Here is a 17,285-nt window from a genome sequence, read left to right on the forward strand (position 1 = left end):
TGCAAAGGTTCTTTTAATTCTATTTGCATCTAACCGTACGCAAGCCCACGTCCAGGGTTTTTGCGCCTTTCCAATCCCAGACCATATTCCAAGAGAGGATCCACATTTCATGTTTGAATTGGCATTAATGTGGCATTCATGTACATACAAGGTTTTAAATAAAGATGTTTCACGCAGGCTTTATTTCTGACACCTACCAACTTCACAGACTTAGGTTACAGTACAGCCAAATCCCTCCGAACATGTTTCAACGGCCTTTTCCCTTCCTTGAAGCATAGAATTTCGCTTTTTTAACTTAAAGTAGAGAGTGTGCAAGTGGTGTGTGCTCTGCAGGCTCAGCCTGCGGAGGTGGGGTGGGGGGTGGGGGTGTCTCCGGGATGGGAGTGGGGGGCTGGGGACGGGGCAGAGCTGAGCAGACTCAGAAAGCTATGGAGAGCTGAGCGCGCTTTTGCTTTGTCATTCCTCACCGGTCACCTCCCTTCCTTCCTTTCCATTTTATAACCCAGACAAGTGTGACCTACTTTTTTTCACTGAATGACTGGATCTTCGAACTTAAGGGTCCTCTGAGCCAAGCTCCCACCAGCTTTGCACCCCACTCGGAGGCTCTCTTCCTCAGCATCTCTCCCAGCCGCCCGCGAGGTCACAAATGAAAAGGATTTTGGAGTCAGGCAATTCCAGGTCTACATTCTGACTCTGCCACTTAATTCCTCTAATACCCTGGGCAAGCTACCGAGTGTTTCAGAGCTCCAGTCTCATCTGTTAAATGGCCCCGGTAAGAGCTAATTCATAGGCTCTTGGGAACCAAGTGAAGTGCCTACTGTATACAGATCAGCACGCTGAATGGAGAATAGCTAAGTGCTTCAATGGGACCTGGAACCTAGTCTTTTCCTGGGAGACTCCCAGGCAATACCTTTCCCACCACAAAGTACTGTTTTTCTCTCAGTGTCTCAAAAACCATTGAAGAAGTACATGTTGAGTGCCGTGTGCATGCTGCCTTGTAGGCTGTAGACGCTATTATTAATAACAACACCTCACATATGCAGTGCTTGGAATTTACAATGTGCTTTCACAAGGGGGAAAGTACCCTTAACGGGTAGTCACCGGATGACTAACAGAGGCAGGCAGGAGGGGCTGAAGCTCTGAAAGACGCTATTAGCGATGCAAATGTGAAGTCATCTGCTCCTGTGAGGAGCATAATAAACATCCAAACCAATTAGGTGACAGCGCTCTTCTGTTCAGGCTTCAGACCTTCAGGAGCTGGAAGAGCAGAGGTAGGGTGAAGCCATTGGGGAGAGAAAGAGATGGTGCAGGCAGTTCATGTGACTCTGGCTTTTGTCCCCCGGAAGGCAGCTATTTTCACTTACCAACTAGTATGTAGCAATGATGTACAAGCACTTAGTGGTAGAAATCAGGATGTGTTTGCAGTTTGGAGACGCTGCATACGGAACTCACACAAGCATGTTGGCAGAAGTCAACGGCAACTGCTTGTCCCAGTGCACAATGAGAGATGTGTAACAAGCCCCTAATGAATATCCTCAAAACCTTCAAGCAGAGAGGTTCATGGGAAAATGTTTCCAGGTAGAGAGTGCTCTAAAGTGACTTTCAGAATTGGTGAAAATTCTGTACTTTTAATCTATTTCATTGTTTCCAGGGGGGAAGATGAAGGAACACACCTTTTTCTGTTGGGGAAAAGGGGCTCTCTGAAGTGCAGTTCCTTTGAAAAAAGGATTTTTAAATATCACCTTCTGCTAACTATGGTCTGGCTTTATGGATGTGAGTGGGGGTTAGAATTCCACAGAGTTATCAGTTATTTTAGGCTAATACCCAAACATATATTTGTGACACCTCAGGATTTCTTAGTATCTACAGGCAAAATTTCAAATGGCCCTTCCCTTGGCTTTCTCTGCTTAAATCTGCATTTCTGTCTGGCAGTGAACGGAGGAGGCTGAAGACGCAGGTAGGCTAAGGGGAGCCCTGGGGGGGGGGGGGAGACTGATCAGACAAACAGAAGATGGGTTGTGGTGGAGGAGAGGGATGGGGGGGCACTGTGGGGATGTTCAAGGATTAGGAGACTGGTGCTGGAGAGAGCCCAAGACAGCCCAGTTTGTGTCTCAGAGTCCAAATTTGGTTGATGTATTTTTGAAGCTTTTAAAGGTTAACTCACATGCTGTAATACATTATAGAAAGATATGAGGCTGAATTTTGCTGTGCCAGTCAAGAGGCTGGCTTGAATCTGCTATTTAGAACTGAGAGAGACAGTACAATTTACATGTGTGAGAATGTGAGAATAATTTTACCTTCTGTTGTTTTTTTTTTTTTAAAAAAAAAAAAAACCACCTTGGGCCATGGTTTTTAAATGGAGACAGGAGAAGATCTGTTGGGGTTCCCATAGCAACATTTAACTTATCTAAACTGCCCTGTTGTATATAATACTTTCATGACTGTCTTGGCTTTTAAATGTAGACTTTAATTATGAAATACAAGTGAGTTAAGAGTCTTGGGCAAAGTGTGACTCTTCCATTTACTGATGTGTGCATATTTAAACAGACACCTTGACAGCTATTTTTCTACAGACTTGCCACCAAAGGCAAATTTATTCCAAAATGGCCTGTGGTTTTCCTCATCGCCGATCACAGACCTCACTCCATTTTATATGCCGTAGGCAAGTCTTCATTAGACCTCTCTAGATCTGTTTTGTAAAGCACCGTGGCTGAAATGAGCCAGAAATAAGCCAACCAACCCGGACGGCTCAGCTCAGAGACTAGAGTCTCATCCTCAAGGTGCTGCTCTGTTTACCAGCTGACTTGACCATCCTTCATTAACTTCTGTATAGACTGATCAAGTTTGAATACTTTGAGAATAGGGAGACAGGACTAGTCTGAGCCCACCTCCTCCCGGAAGGCTGATCCTGCCCCATTTCCCCCACACAGCTGTTGACTCCATATAGGAGTGACTCCTGCCACCTGCCCTGTGTGCTGTGATGAAGTAAGAACTGAACCATTTTCCTAAAGATAGTTCCTTAGGCACTTTGCCTGACTCCATTTGCTCTGGAAATACCATCAGTTAAGCTGTTCTGCCCCAATAGGCCACAAGGCTAACCTGCTGTCAAATTATGGGGCTACAATTTGTGCCCCAAGTCAGGTCTGGCCATTGTCCTCAGTAAGTTGATTAAAGAGGTGAACTTGCTGGGTGTGGTGACACATGCCTTTGATCTCATCACTGGAGAGGCAGAGACAGGTAGATCTCTGTGAGTTTAAGGCCAGCTTGATCTACAAAACAAGTTCCAGGTCTGCCAGAGCTACAGAGTATGACCCCATCTAAAAACAAAACAAGCAGCAAAGCACCAAACTGAAGTGAAAAACAGAAAAGATTTACTTAAGTGGTAACACTTGGAAGAGGGACAGAGACCCAGAGAAACCCCAAGGTGGTCTAAATCTTCAAGAATGAGATTAAAGTTTAAATAGAGGGTCAAGGACAGGCAAGTTTAAGCAGTGTCATCTACGTGTGGGCCCACCATTGACATATCCTTGTCTGGACTTCAGTCTTGTCCTGTAGGTGGTCTGGAGTTGTTAGAACTATGTGGAATCTGTCTCTGTGACACAAGTTCCCCTCTGGCTGGTCCCCTTTCTGTCTCCCTGTGTGGGATTCCTGGGGAAAGCTGCACTTTTTTGGGGTCCACAGTTTCATAAGTCTGACAGTGAAACTGAGAGACACAAGCATCTCTTTGGAATATCTCCAATTCTATCCTGTTACAAACCCACAACCCCAAACAGTCTAAGTGATTTTATTAGAGTCTCACACCTGGAAATCTGAGCACCCTGTGCTGAGGCTACTCTGAGCTATGAGTTAGATTGTTTCAAAGTAATTCGTTGCAAACAAGTCAGGAGGCAAAAACCTTGGGATCTATATTTTCCCAGACACTGCTCTCAGAGAACTGTGCATTTCCTCATCTGCTCTTGCTTAGATCAGGGCTCACAGAGACCACACCGTGAGAGGGCTGCTTTGACTATACATCCTCAGGTCTCTATTTAAACCTTCAGAACCCCAAAGACTAGACTTGGGAGGGTCCCCTTGACCTGCCTGTCTTTCTTCTCAATGTGCTCACGTGGAATAAGTCTCCTTTTTTATTTTCCACTTTAATTTGGCTTTTTTAATTGGTTTACTGAAGATGGGTAACCAGACCTGACTTGGGGCACAGGTTGTCACCCCAAACTTTGATAACATATAATGGAAGTATTCTGGAAACACTACATAATGGAGGACCCGTTTTAGGGACTCTGTTTTTACAACAGGCAATTATCAAGCTAATATATTTTCTTTCTGAAGCAAGGGAGCAAATACATTTCAAGTTGTTAGGAGAATTTGGTTGAATACATGCCTTAGTTTAGCAGTGATAAAATATCCTGACAGTGAGGCTGTGGAAATGGCTCAGGGGTTAAGATTACCGGCTGCTCTTCCAGAAGAATTCCAGTCCCCACATGACAGACCTGATGTTCAGTGGTTTCCTTTCAGACTGAAATATTCTAGCTCCCAGAGTTAAGACAAAAAGTTAATAACTCAAGATAGCTTCAGAAGTCCCTGAAACTGACTAAATCCACTAGCCACCCCTTCCAGAGAATGAATAGCAAACACTGCTTTCAGACAAGCCAAGCTGCCAAGAGAGGCTTAGAACTTAGGCACTTGGAGAGGCTATTCAAACCTGTTGAGCAGCCTGTAGGCTGTGCACCGTTCCTGGTTCACAGCTTTTGTGAGCTGTCCCCCATGCTGAGGTTGGTTCTGGTAATAAAGCTATCGTTCAGTCATTTCTATTCCTGTAAGCAACCCCTCACCCATAGTCCTGTGAATGACCCTAATAAAACTCTATTGTTCACTAAACTGAACTTTGGTGGTATTCGTTCCGTCACGGACTCCCTATGGAGGGTGAGTAGGCAAGTGTATACTGCCTCTTTCCAGGAAAAATCTGTCCTACAACAGGCTCCCAAACACCTATAACCCAGGTTAGAATCCAGTGCTCTCTGCAGGCAGAGATACTAGGCATGCACATGGTGCACAGGCATACATTCAGGCAAAATCCATGCATGTAACAAAACAAAACTCTTAACAAAAGCAGTTTAGGGAAGAAAAGGTTTATTTTAGCTCACAACTCCAAGTTACAGTCCACCAGTTCCAGCAGGAAGTCAAGGAGGCAGGAACTTGGAGCAGCTGGTCACCCATGGTCAAGAGCAGAGAGAGAATGAATATGTGTGCCAGAGCTCAGTTCACCTTTCTCATGCTTGGTCCAGGGTCAAAGCCCAGGGAATGGTACTGCCCACAGTAGACAGGTCTTCTCACATCAATTAACACAATTAAGACAAACTTCCATACACAACTGACAATCTGAGACAATTAAAACTAGCCACCACAGCACACAAAGCTCAAAGATGATCAGCCCAGGAGTGACGTTAACAAGGGCCACACTTCCCCAGTTTTTGGAAAGGAAGAGAAACTAAAGTTGTATTTCAGATGCTATTGCGTAGGGGCTGGGGATTGACAGAAAATAAAGAACAAAACAAAACAGAGTATCCCTACATTCTGGGCTTCTGAGCTCCCCTAAGAACAAGGCACACTGTATCTCTGCTGACGGCAGAGGGCGGTTTGACAGCTTTACTACACCCAATGATAAAGGAGATAATTTTCCCACTGCTAAAACATGGATGGGTTACAAAACTATATGCCTTATATCAGCTACTTAATTCGAAGTCATACAATTCAAGGGAACATGGTTAGATGAAACAAAACCAAACATATTTCAAGTTCTGAAAACCCAGAGGGTGGGACACTCTTTCAAGTCACATCTGTGTTCTTAAAATGTCCCAAGAGCACCGAAAGCAGACAATCAGAGCCGTAGATGATTCTGCTCATCTTTGGGAGAGAAGCCTTTGAACAATATCATGCCCCGGTTTCGTACTTTAACACGACACGTAGCTCAGTCTCGAGAATGGAGAGAATGCTCCTTTCCACTCCGTGGGGTCCAGGGCGACGGTTTCTGGAATTTCCCTTGAACCCACACTCGGTGCATTTGCATTTGCTTTTTCCTATTAACTTGCAAGCGGTGATCAACCAGATTTTGCTTTTCATGTAACCCGGCCTCGCAGAACATACGGTGGATTTCCCCTTTGGGACAAGAGTGGCAGTCAGTGATGGCGCATGTGGTGGGGAGGGGGGTGAGGCCCAGTGGAGAGCCCTGGAGGACTGCTCACCCGAGTTTCACTTATACCAAGAAGCACTAGAGCTGGGTGAAGAGAACCCGCAAAGCCCAGTCGGGCTCTTTTATCCCTGCATGCACTGCAAGTACAGACAGGCTGCCGGGGCCGGCCTGATCAGGACAACGGACTGTGCCTACAGCTTTTGATATTTTGAAATGTGCCTCCTTTCTGAGCCTTTGCTTACAATGACCCAAGATCACATATTATAAAAGGCTCTATTAGATTTGGAGAAATCCCTGAATGCACAGTTCACCTGATGTAGTCAGAAGTACTTGCTTAAGACAAGAAAGTGACTACTGAGATCTAATTTTCTGTAGGCTTATAAAACGAAAATTCTTTCCTCTGTCCTGTGGCATCTTGTCAGCTTCCTTTATAACATGGCAAACACTAACTCCCAAATTATACCTGCACCTTCACACTGGTGCAAGAGCGAAACAACACACTCTTTAGACGCAGTTTTAGCTGGAAAAATATTTCAAGGTGAAAGGCCATTGCACGCTTCTATGTGGAACTATTGTAAGTACCAGGGCATGAAGAATTCTGGTGTTTAGTCTGCACTGAGACCTTGCCTTCACAGCTTCTGAGTGTGTTCCTGCAAACAGCTACTTGAGAGTTTTCACAACTCACTGCTTACCCTAGGCTAGATAAATCAGCATACCTTTTGTAAAGAAATAGGCTCTGGTACCATCTCCTCGGACATAAAAATTTTCAGATAAACAACGCCCTAAAATATAATAAAGAGAAGAACTTGTTATTCCATTAAAAGACAATATAAACCCAAACCATTTGACATGACTGTGTTTTTTTGTTTTTCAAGACTTCTCTGTTTCAGGTTGTTGTTCTGGAACTCTCTCTGTAGACCAGGTTAGCTTCAAACTCAGAGATCCACTTGCCTTTCTGTCTTCTTAGTGCTGAGATTTAAAGGTGTGTACCACTTGGCATACTATTTACCTTTTAAACAATTTAAAAATTATGCATATTTAAAATGGTGTATTATATATTAATATTAAATAATAATTATATTAACTATGAATTGTTTTAATTATGTATATATGTGTCTTATGTAGGTACATGCACATATGTTGGGTGTCTGAGGAAGTCAGAAGAGGGTATTAGATTCCCTGGTGCTGGAGCCATAGGTGCTTGTAAGCTACCTGATGTGGGGGTTGGGAGGCAAATCCCCCTCTTCAGTAGCAGCACACGTTCCTAACCACTGAGCCACCTCTCAGCTTCTATTACCTTTTTTAAACCGAAGCTGAGCAGTATCATATCTTCCATGATCCCGAAACAATAGCATTCCTCCGGGCTTCAGCAACCTGGACAGTCGCTGGACAACAGCTTGCATCCTTTAAAAACAAAGTAAGATGACCTATGTGGAAATGTTTTATATGCTAGGACTAACCTTCTCAGAGACAAGATAAGAAGATATCAACAAGCCAAAGGAACCATACATGTAAGAGAAAAACAAAAACAAAACAAAAAAAAAAAAAAAAAAAAAAACAACCCAAAAATACAAAAAAGCATTTTGTACTGAAGGAACCAAATTCAGAAGTCTACGTGTCCCAAGAACTGAACTCAGCTGGGAACGACAGAGCTTGTCGCAGGTCAAAGCTGAACTACAGACCACAAACCTGGTGCGGTGGTACATAATGTAATTCCAGACTCCGGTGCGGCAACACCAGGATCATGGGTTCCAGACATGAGTCTAGAGTGCAACCCTGTCTCCGACTAACCAGACAACGCACCCACCCATCTGCTTATGTTTCTGCTGTTAAATAAGGTAGGAAACAAAGGTAAAGGAACTTTATCTTGTTCTGTAAAATAAAACAGTATGTTGGAACCACCCCAAATTTACATAGCTAAAGAGATCTCTTTCTTCCTCGTTACTACCTTCCTCCCTTCCTGCCATTTTCCATGAGTGTGCATGCATGTCCACATGTATATGTAAGCCCAAACTTGACATCAGGCAGGGTGTCTCCTTGAACTCAGATTCTGGCTAGTCTAATTAGCTACCTTCCTCCTGGATCCCATCTCTGCCCCATGAAGGCCAGGAATACAGGCAGCATCCGTGCCTGCTTGGCTTTTTGACCTGGGTTCTAGGAATCTGGACTGGGGGCCTCAGGTTTGCACAGCAAGTGCTTTACCTGCTGAGCCATCCCTTGCACTCCTGACTTCCTTAGGAAGAGGAAGAGTCTCCTGATCCGCTCCAGATGGAGACTACTTCCTTCCTTTTCAGCCTATCCATGTCTTTGTCTTCTTACTTCTCCCCTTTGCTGTTTTCTCTGTCCCCCATTGGTGGGTCCTTGGGACAAACAATTACAGCCCCAAGCCGGGAAACAGAATCACTTTTTAATAATATACTACATTATCCTTCTTGGTAATTCTTCACGAATGTTACCAATTGAGTTATCTGACCTCAAACAATGGTCTGGTCAAATCACATCACTGTCAAAACAATATCAAGATTTTAATCCAGAAGGCAAAGGTTTAATTCTTATAGGGTTCTTAGCATGAATCCTTTCAATGATGTTTCTACTGCTTTCTAACCAAAAGCATTTCTCCCAACCAAACACTATGGAATGCTGGGCTCTGTGTCCTGTACCTCTGTATTCATGGTTTTCTCCCATGAAGAAGGATTCTTTTTTCCTGTAGTCACATCCCCATTCCCAGCTGCACACCAAGAAACTCTTGCTTCCTTATTGCTAATTATCCATCCTGCTTATGTGGTGTCAAATATGACCTTCTAAAGTAGAGCTTGACTTAGTATTTGGGGTTCTGTGTTCACAGCCTGTGTTTTATCGGCCAGGGACTGAAAAGATTCAGGTGTTTGCCGAGTGGCAGGCTTTATTTAGCTCCCCACAGAGCTCCACTGGAGAGGACTCAGGGAGCCCACAGGGAACTGCTCTGGGAGGGACAGGAAAGCGTAGCTTACAGGACAAGTCTTCGTTGTCTCTTACTTTATTTTGGTTTCGGCTTCTAAGGCAGGGTTTCATACTGCAGCCCAGGGCGGTCTGGAGCTCACTGTGTGGCCCAGGCTAGCCTTGAACTCGAAGCAGTCATCCTGCTTCAGCCTCCTGAGTGCTAGTGTTACACACTTAAGCCACAACACCCAGCTCTGCTTCTGCTTTATCTAAGCCACTTACAGTTGCTGAGGTGATCTTATTTTGGAAAGATGAGATGATCCCAGAAAATCTATGTATTCCTTTCAATTTAAACAACAGTCATGGCTGCCAAGATGGCTCTGTAGGTATAAAGCACTTGTCATGAGAGCCTGGCAACTTGAGAGGGACCCATGTGACAACAAACACAAAAAAAGAGAACCAACATCGCAAAGCACTCATGTGGCCACCACATACATACTGTGGGACACACAGGACCATGTACACATATCACACACACATAGAGTCACACATGCACACACACATACAGGTACACACATTCATATACATGTACATACATATAACACACACATCACACACAGTCAAACATGCACATAGCCATACATATAACACACACATATCACACATACAATTTAAAAATTCTAAAAAACTATATTTAGTGGAATAAAGGGGTGAAATCCAGCTTCTGCCATGTCACAAAGAAAGCAGATAGGGAGAACATAAATGCTGCTTTGAAAATAGATATAAACAGAGAAGAAACGTGACAGAAAGAGATGGCATGTTTAACTGAAAGTTTTTTAAATGCTAGAACATGATTTGGGAAGCTTGCGGTACCAAGCTCTGTGCAAAGATGCTGGCCTAGCATGTGTGAGGCCCTGAGGTTCATTCATAGCACAAGAAAGGAAGGAAGGAAGGAAGGAAGGAAGGAAGGAAGGAAGGAAGGAAGGAAAGAAAAAAGCATACATACATGAAAGGAAATATTATTCTTTCTTCATTTCAGGCCATTTTCATGTGCTTACATCTGTGGTCTGTGCTCTCTCACAATGCAAAACAAAAATCTGGGGGCTGGAGAGATGGCTCAATGTGATAAGAGCCCTGGCTGTTCTTCCAGGAGACCTGGGTTCAATTCCCAGCACCCACATGGCGGCTCACACCTGCCTGAAACTCCAGTCTAGGCCCCAATGCTCCTACACGGACACATATGCAGGTAAAACATCAAAGCATATAAAGTAAAAATACACCTAAAAATTTAAACCTTAAAAAAGTACAATTTCAAGGTAAATTTATATATAAATTTGTACAGAGCAAATCTCTGGACTTATTAGTAAAGTAAGGCTGAAATAAAAATGCAGAAAAATAAGAGTCAAGCACGTCACTAGGCAGCCACTGTGGGAATCCTTGCCTAACACTAGCGTGTGGGTGTGGGTAGGACAGGAGTGGGAGCTGCCTCTCCTGTCAATCATGTGCACTCGGGCTCCTGGGAATCATGGTGGGACCAGGCTGGGAATGAAGTTGTTAAGGCAGGAATGGAACAAAGCCCATCTTAGTTGCTTTTCCTGGTGCTGTGATAACATACTTTGACAGGAGTACTCAAGAGAGAACGTTTATTTTGGCTCACAGTTCAGGTTATACACCACTGTGACAAGAAAGTCAAGGAGTCAGGAGCTTGAAGCAGCTGGTAACACTTCATCCAGTCAGAGAGCAGAGAACCATGAATGCATGCTAGTATTCAGGTCCCTTTCTCCATCTTGTATAGGTCAGGATCCCTTGCCCAGAGTGTGGCCCCACCCGTAAGATTGGCCTTCCCATGCCATCTGATAGACTCAAGATAACTTACTTCCACAGGCCCATCTCCCAGCTGATTCTAGATTCTGTCAAGTTCACAATTGATAATAACTATCATGCCCTTCCCCTTTCTCTCCTTCCTTCCTTCCTTTCTTTTATTTATTTATTTATTTTTGAGACAAGGTCTCATTATTCTTGGCTGACCTGTGGAGTGGATTAGTCTAATGCTATTTGTATTCAAATGATAAATTCTGTAACCCCAAGTCTGGTTGCTCTAAATGAGCAGATATACCAGCCTTTGTTATAAAAACGTCCCCCAAGTTATCCTTGATTGGTTAATAAACATGCCTAAAGCCTGTAGCTGGACAGAAGAGAGTAGGTGGGGCTTCAGTGCCCGGGCTTGGGGTCTGAGGCAGGGACCATGAAGAGGGAGAAAGGAGAGAGAGGCAGGAGGGGAAGAAGGTGCTGTGGGTAGGTGGAGTGGCTCTTAAGTGCTTGGCTGTAAGGGCTGGCCAGCTGGTGTAGGCCCAGGAGGAACATGGCAGGCCATATTACTGCCAGGGAAGCAGATAAAACAGCAGAGGGTTGACATCTTCCCAGCTCTAGTGCTTTAAGGCTTATTATAAATATAACAGTTTTGTGTCTTTTATTTGGGAGCTTATCTAAGGTGGGGTAGAAACCCAAATAATATTTACAACAGGCCTGGAACTCACAGAGATCCATCCACCTGTCTCATCCAAAGGCCCCTTTAAAAAAATTTGTGTACTTCAGCTGATTACTGTCCTCACCTGCCCCTGGAAAGAGTAAGAGGAAGGGACAAAAGATAAAACAGAACAAGCAAAGAATAAAAACTCCCCACTATTTGCTGCCTGCCCACAGTAGCACAGCACGTATCTCGTTTTCTTTCATGTCAGTGATTAGAACGACAGTCAATGGTCTCCTGTAATCTCCCATGAAATACTCCCATTTCATCTGCCACCTCAGACTCAGGCTCTAGCCGAATCACTGCCATTTCTTTTTTCTGATGATAATGAGCTACTTTTCTAGAATCTTCTTAAAAGCACACTCACTCACACTCATATAGTCCTAGATGATCCCAAAGACACTGCTAAACCATTCCTTTATGTTTATGTTTTGCCCAGGTTGGTTTCTAACACCAGAGGCTGACTTTCGCCTTAACCACTCAAACAGCTGGGACCACAAGTGTGCAACTCCCCCAGTTCATTTTTAGTTCCTTTCCATATATGGGTAAAAACGTTGTATTGACAGGATACATTTGAGTTTATTTTGTAACAAACAGTGGATTCTGCATAATAAAAGCAAACATCCCGAGATTCCTGTGTCCCTCTTACTGATGTTCAGTTCAAGTTAAGACAGAATGCATTATTTGGACCAATCTCAATTAGTCTTTTTGCAATCTTATTTAGAGTCTCCCAATTTTCTGCTTTAAGTACCAAAGAGGGACACTTGCTCTTTACTACCTTCTTTCACAGAAGGAAGCAAAACGTAGAGGTGACATTTTGACTATTCTGCAGCAGTGCTAACAGATGATCATACTATCAGAAAAGAAATACATTGTGGAAACAGAGGGCAAAGTGGTTTGATGGAGCCTAATCTATGCATGAGGTATAAATGTATTTTTTGGATTAATTTGGGAATCTAATTTTACCTCCTTACATAGAAAAATGCTCAACTTTGAATGGGAACTAAGAAGCCAGCAAATGTCTTGGCAGCTTAACACATAGGACTCACGTTTCTCTGGGAAGGGATCACAATATCAAGCCAAAGGAGTCTTATGCAGATCTGTACCCTCTTCCTGGGGTTGTGAAATCTTATAAAATCACAAGTCCTGTTGGGTGGGCATGGTGGTACATGCCTGTAATTTCAGCAGTGGGGAGGTTAAGGCAAGGAGGGTCACTCTGAGGTCAGCCTGAGCACGGCAGAGTTTAATGTTAGCATAGGCTACACCCTGAGATTCTTTCTCAAGAAATCAAAAATAAAAACCAGTATCATGTAAATATAAAACTGTAAGTCATACTTTGGAGGGGAGGGACACTCAGTAGAACAGCAATGTGCCCAACATGCACAAGATATTAAGGTAATGCCCAGCAGGAGACACACACATATACAGACATACTCATACACACAAACACACGCCCACATACATATACACACACATACATATATATATATACACACACACAATACATACTCACATATATATACACACACAAAGACTCATACACATACATATACACACATGTAACACACACACGTGTACACACACATGCACACATTCATATACACACACACACACATACTCGCATATATATATATACACACACAGACTCATACACATACATATACACAAAGATTCACACACACACACACACACACACACACACATGCCCTTACAAATAAATCACTGCTCTTGACCCACCTTAGATCCTAAAGGTCCAATGACAATCTGAAATCACTATGGCCAGAATTCCTGTGCAGGCTTCTTTGAAACACAAGCCTCTCGCTGAACCCGAGTAAGCCACACAGACTGCAGCCCATCTCTCCCTAAACACTCAAGAAGACGCTAAATCAAAGATGTTTGTTTCTGATCACTAAGTACAGTCTCCCTCCTGGGAGTCTATTAGGCTGTTCTGCATCTGTAATTTCCTTGAAGCGCTGTCACTTTTAATAGGTATGTGTCTTGCCAGAATGTGCTCACTTCATCCTGACGGTGACAGAAAGCTTGCTAATGAAGCATTTGACCAGTTTCTTTCTTAAAGTGTGAAGAAAGGAGAAAAACTGCATTAAGAGGCTGCATGTTAAACATAATGGAGTCCGCTAAATAATAAATTCAGGGATTGTCACTTTTGCTTTGATAGCTCTAAAACCCAGGACTGATAAGGGAGCTAATGTTGCCCTTTCGTCTTCATTTACCTGTCAGGGTGAATGGAAGAGAGCACGAAGACAAGGAGAACGACATCCAGGAGCCCGTCTGGAAACGGGTAGGCTAAGCTGTCGTCACACACGTCATGAATAAAGGCAAAACAGTGGGCCTCGCTGTAGGACGCATGTGACTGTCAGGGTGGAGAAGAAAAGCAGGAGTTAGCACACTTCCAGAGGGGTTTCCTCCTTTTCTGTCTTTCTTTCTTTTTTTTTTTTTATTTAAGTGAAAGGTAATTAAGAAAAAAATTCTTTCTTGGGTCAGTGAGATAGACAGATGGCTTGGTGCTTGCTCTTGGGACCCACGTGGTGGAAGAAGAGAAATGATTTCTCCAAATTGTTTTCTTATCGACACGAGCCCCTGGCATGCATCTTTCCCCTCAACGATGCAGTATTTATACAAACAAATGTAAAATAAGTGTGTGCATGCACTTATTTTATAAATAAATAAATGTAATACAAAATTACAATTCTCCTAAGCTTCGTTCCTCTGTGCACTCGAATAAGCTTCATTTCTAGTCAGTACTCTGTTGGCTTATTTCAAGCTGCCCGGAAAATAAAAAATAATAACTAAGTTTAAAGCACTTGGACTAAACAGCAAATGCTCTTCATAACCCCTCCTTCAGGGAAGAAGTGGAGTAGTGTAGTCTCTGGCTTGGCTGGCAGTGCTGCTGGACGGCGGTCCTGTAGTCTCTGAGGGGTGCCAAGATGGTCCTCACGAGCCCCACTCCTCTGCTTCTTCTATGTACCCTTTCCTTAAATACAGAACATCTTCCGCTACATATCATATCCACAAATAGGTGACAGTGATGGACACAACGCCACTAAAATCCACTGTCTTGTGCACCAGAACGGGGCAGGGCGTGAGTTCAGGAAGGCTATTTGTAGACAGTGAGGGTAAAGTATGACTTGTCTGCAGCCTCAGCAGCAGGACAGATAGATATCAACCCATCAGTACTGTACCATCCTCAGAAATGTGTGTGTGTGTGTGTGTGTGTGTGTGTGTGTGTATACAGGAGCACATGTGTGTGTAGGTAGATGCATGTGTATGGAGACCACAGAACAACCTCGGCTGTCTTTCCTCAAGTTCAATCCATTTTACTTTGGAGACAGGGCCTCTCTGGTCTGGGGTTGTCTAGTAGGCTAGGCTGGCTACCCATGAGCTCCAGGGATCCATCTCTCTGCCAGTGTAGGCTGGGATTATAAGCACACACCACCTTTTCCATCCTTCTCCCCCGGGTTCTGAGGGACTGAATTAGGCTTGGCAGGCTAGCACGTTACTGACTGGTCTACATTCTCTGTTAACAGAATTTCTTTCCCATCCCATTTGCTGCAGTTGCCTCTTCATCCCAGTAAAGTCTAGCTAGCACCCGTGGGTCTGTACAGGAAGCCCAGGGCCTGCTGCTGTCCCCACAGCCTCTTATCTCAAACATTTCACTTTAAGGAGTGCCTACTGTGTGCCAGATTATGTGGAAAGTGTGAGAAACGGGCGTGAGAGATGGCTTCCTGTAGGGTTAGCTAAAAGTTCAGCTTGGGTAAGTAGTTATTAAAATCTTGACCAATATTACTGGTATCTTTTGAACTGCATTCATGGACATATGTATAGTCTGAACTTTAACACGTACTTTAAATTCTTTATGTGTGTGTGTAGGTTGGTGCATAAGGTGAAAAGGTATTGGATCCCAGGAGTTAGGGTTATAGGCAGGTAGTTGCGAGCCACCTCAAATGTGTGCTGGGAACCGAACTCAGTTCCTCTGCAAGAGGAGTATGTGCTCTTGACTACTGAGCCATCTATCCAGCCATGACATTTCTCTTAAATTCAAAACAACTTCTACTGTTTTAGGGTAAAAACAGGCATCCTATATAGGCAATATACTTCAGCATCAGTTGAAATAACTTCCAGAAATTGCAAAGCACAGCTAAAAATTGTCACAGGAACACTTGATGCAGAAACATTTCAGAACAATCAATCACTTCAAAAGAAAACAAATTAGGCCTTTTAAAAATATTTATTTATTTTTATGTGCATAGGTGTTTTACTTCCATGCATGTCTGGCCTGGTGCTTCAGAAGCCAGAAGAGGACACTGGATCCTCTGAGGCTGGACTCACAGACAGCTATGAGCCCCACGTGGGAGCTGGGACCAAACCTGTGTTGGATCCCTTGGGACCGGAGTAAGAGATGATTTGTGAGCCCACATGTGCTAACTGAATCCAGGTCCTTTGGAAGAACAGCCAGTGTTCATTAAACCAATCTCTGCAGACCTCTCAAATTAGAACTTTTAAAACTTCCACTTATTTATTTAAAACTCCCATTTATTTATTTATTTATTTATTTATTTATTTTGAGACAGGGTCTCACTATTGTAGCTCTGGCTATCCTGGAACTCACTCCTTTGTAGACCAGGGTGACTCACAGAGATCCACCTGCCTCTGTCTCCCAAGTGCTGGGATTAAAAGTATGTGCCATTACAATGGGCTCCTCTATATTTAATTTATGTGTGTGTATATATGTTTGTATATACTTGGATTCGAGTGTGTGTGGATGTGTGTGTGCATACGTGTGTGTGTGTGTGTGTGAGTGCGCGTGTCAATCAATACTGGCTATCCTTTTCGATTGCTCTCAACCTTGTACCTTGAGGGACAGTCTCTCATTGGATTTGGAGCTCACTGGTTGACCAGTGAGCCCCAGGACCTTCCTGTGTCTGGCTCCCTGTGCTGAGATCACAGGCACACACTGCCAAGCTGGCTTTTGAACATGTGCTAGGGATCTGAACTCAGGGCTTGCTGCATGTATGACAAGCACTGTCTATACAGAGTCCTCTCCTCAGCCCAGGCCTCTCTTTATTAAAACATACCCTTACAAGCTCCACGGCTTCAGAGGCAAAGTCACAGCAATAAAGAAAGGATCCTGGAATGTTCCTATGAAAACAGAAAAGACATCAGATGTGTTCAAACCAGAGAAGAAAAGGAACTGTGGGTGTGACAAGCACTTATCACAAAGTAGGGTGACTTTGGAGCTCCTGTCCAGGGTTGAAGGAGCCGCTGCCTTATTTCTTATCACACTCTCAGGTGGAAATTTCTAAATCTACTCCCCCATGTTGGTCCTGTTTTTCCCCTCCCCCGGCATGCCCTGCAGCTGCCCACTTCAGCCTTCTCTAAGCCCCTCAGCACCCTGCGTCCCTCATTCTTCCTTCATTTACCACTTGTTTGAATTTTGACCCTTTCCAGATAGACGCTATGACGCCTGACAGGGCAGAAGCCATATAATGTTGTACTGGTTATAAATGAATTTTTTGAAAGAGACTTAAACTCTTAACATTTAAACTATTGGCTATCATTTCAAGTTATTATCAGGCATTTATTGAACCTAACGTATATACCAAGCATGACTATATGAAGTTATCTAATTGAGAT

The 17,285-nt window shown here is 43.7% G+C and overlaps 1 protein-coding gene across 1 annotated transcript in view; it reads right to left on the reverse strand.

Annotated features, from left to right (window-relative positions):
• Window positions 1–5,215: 5,215 nt before the first annotated feature.
• The window catches only part of METTL8 (methyltransferase 8, tRNA N3-cytidine), an 82,918-nt gene continuing 70,848 nt past the window's right edge, over window positions 5,216–17,285 (reverse strand). The window contains exons 6-10 of the mRNA XM_080927308.1: window positions 16,727–16,790; window positions 13,865–14,004; window positions 7,485–7,591; window positions 6,904–6,969; window positions 5,216–6,153 (exon numbers count right to left, since the gene is read on the reverse strand). Coding sequence (XP_080783434.1) covers window positions 5,966–6,153; window positions 6,904–6,969; window positions 7,485–7,591; window positions 13,865–14,004; window positions 16,727–16,790 — 565 coding nt within the window. The 3' untranslated portion in view covers window positions 5,216–5,965. The remainder of the gene's footprint in view (window positions 6,154–6,903; window positions 6,970–7,484; window positions 7,592–13,864; window positions 14,005–16,726; window positions 16,791–17,285) is intronic.

The sequence above is a fragment of the Micromys minutus genome (assembly GCF_963924665.1).
Source record: "Micromys minutus genome assembly, chromosome: 13".
Classification (NCBI taxonomy): domain Eukaryota; kingdom Metazoa; phylum Chordata; class Mammalia; order Rodentia; family Muridae; genus Micromys; species Micromys minutus.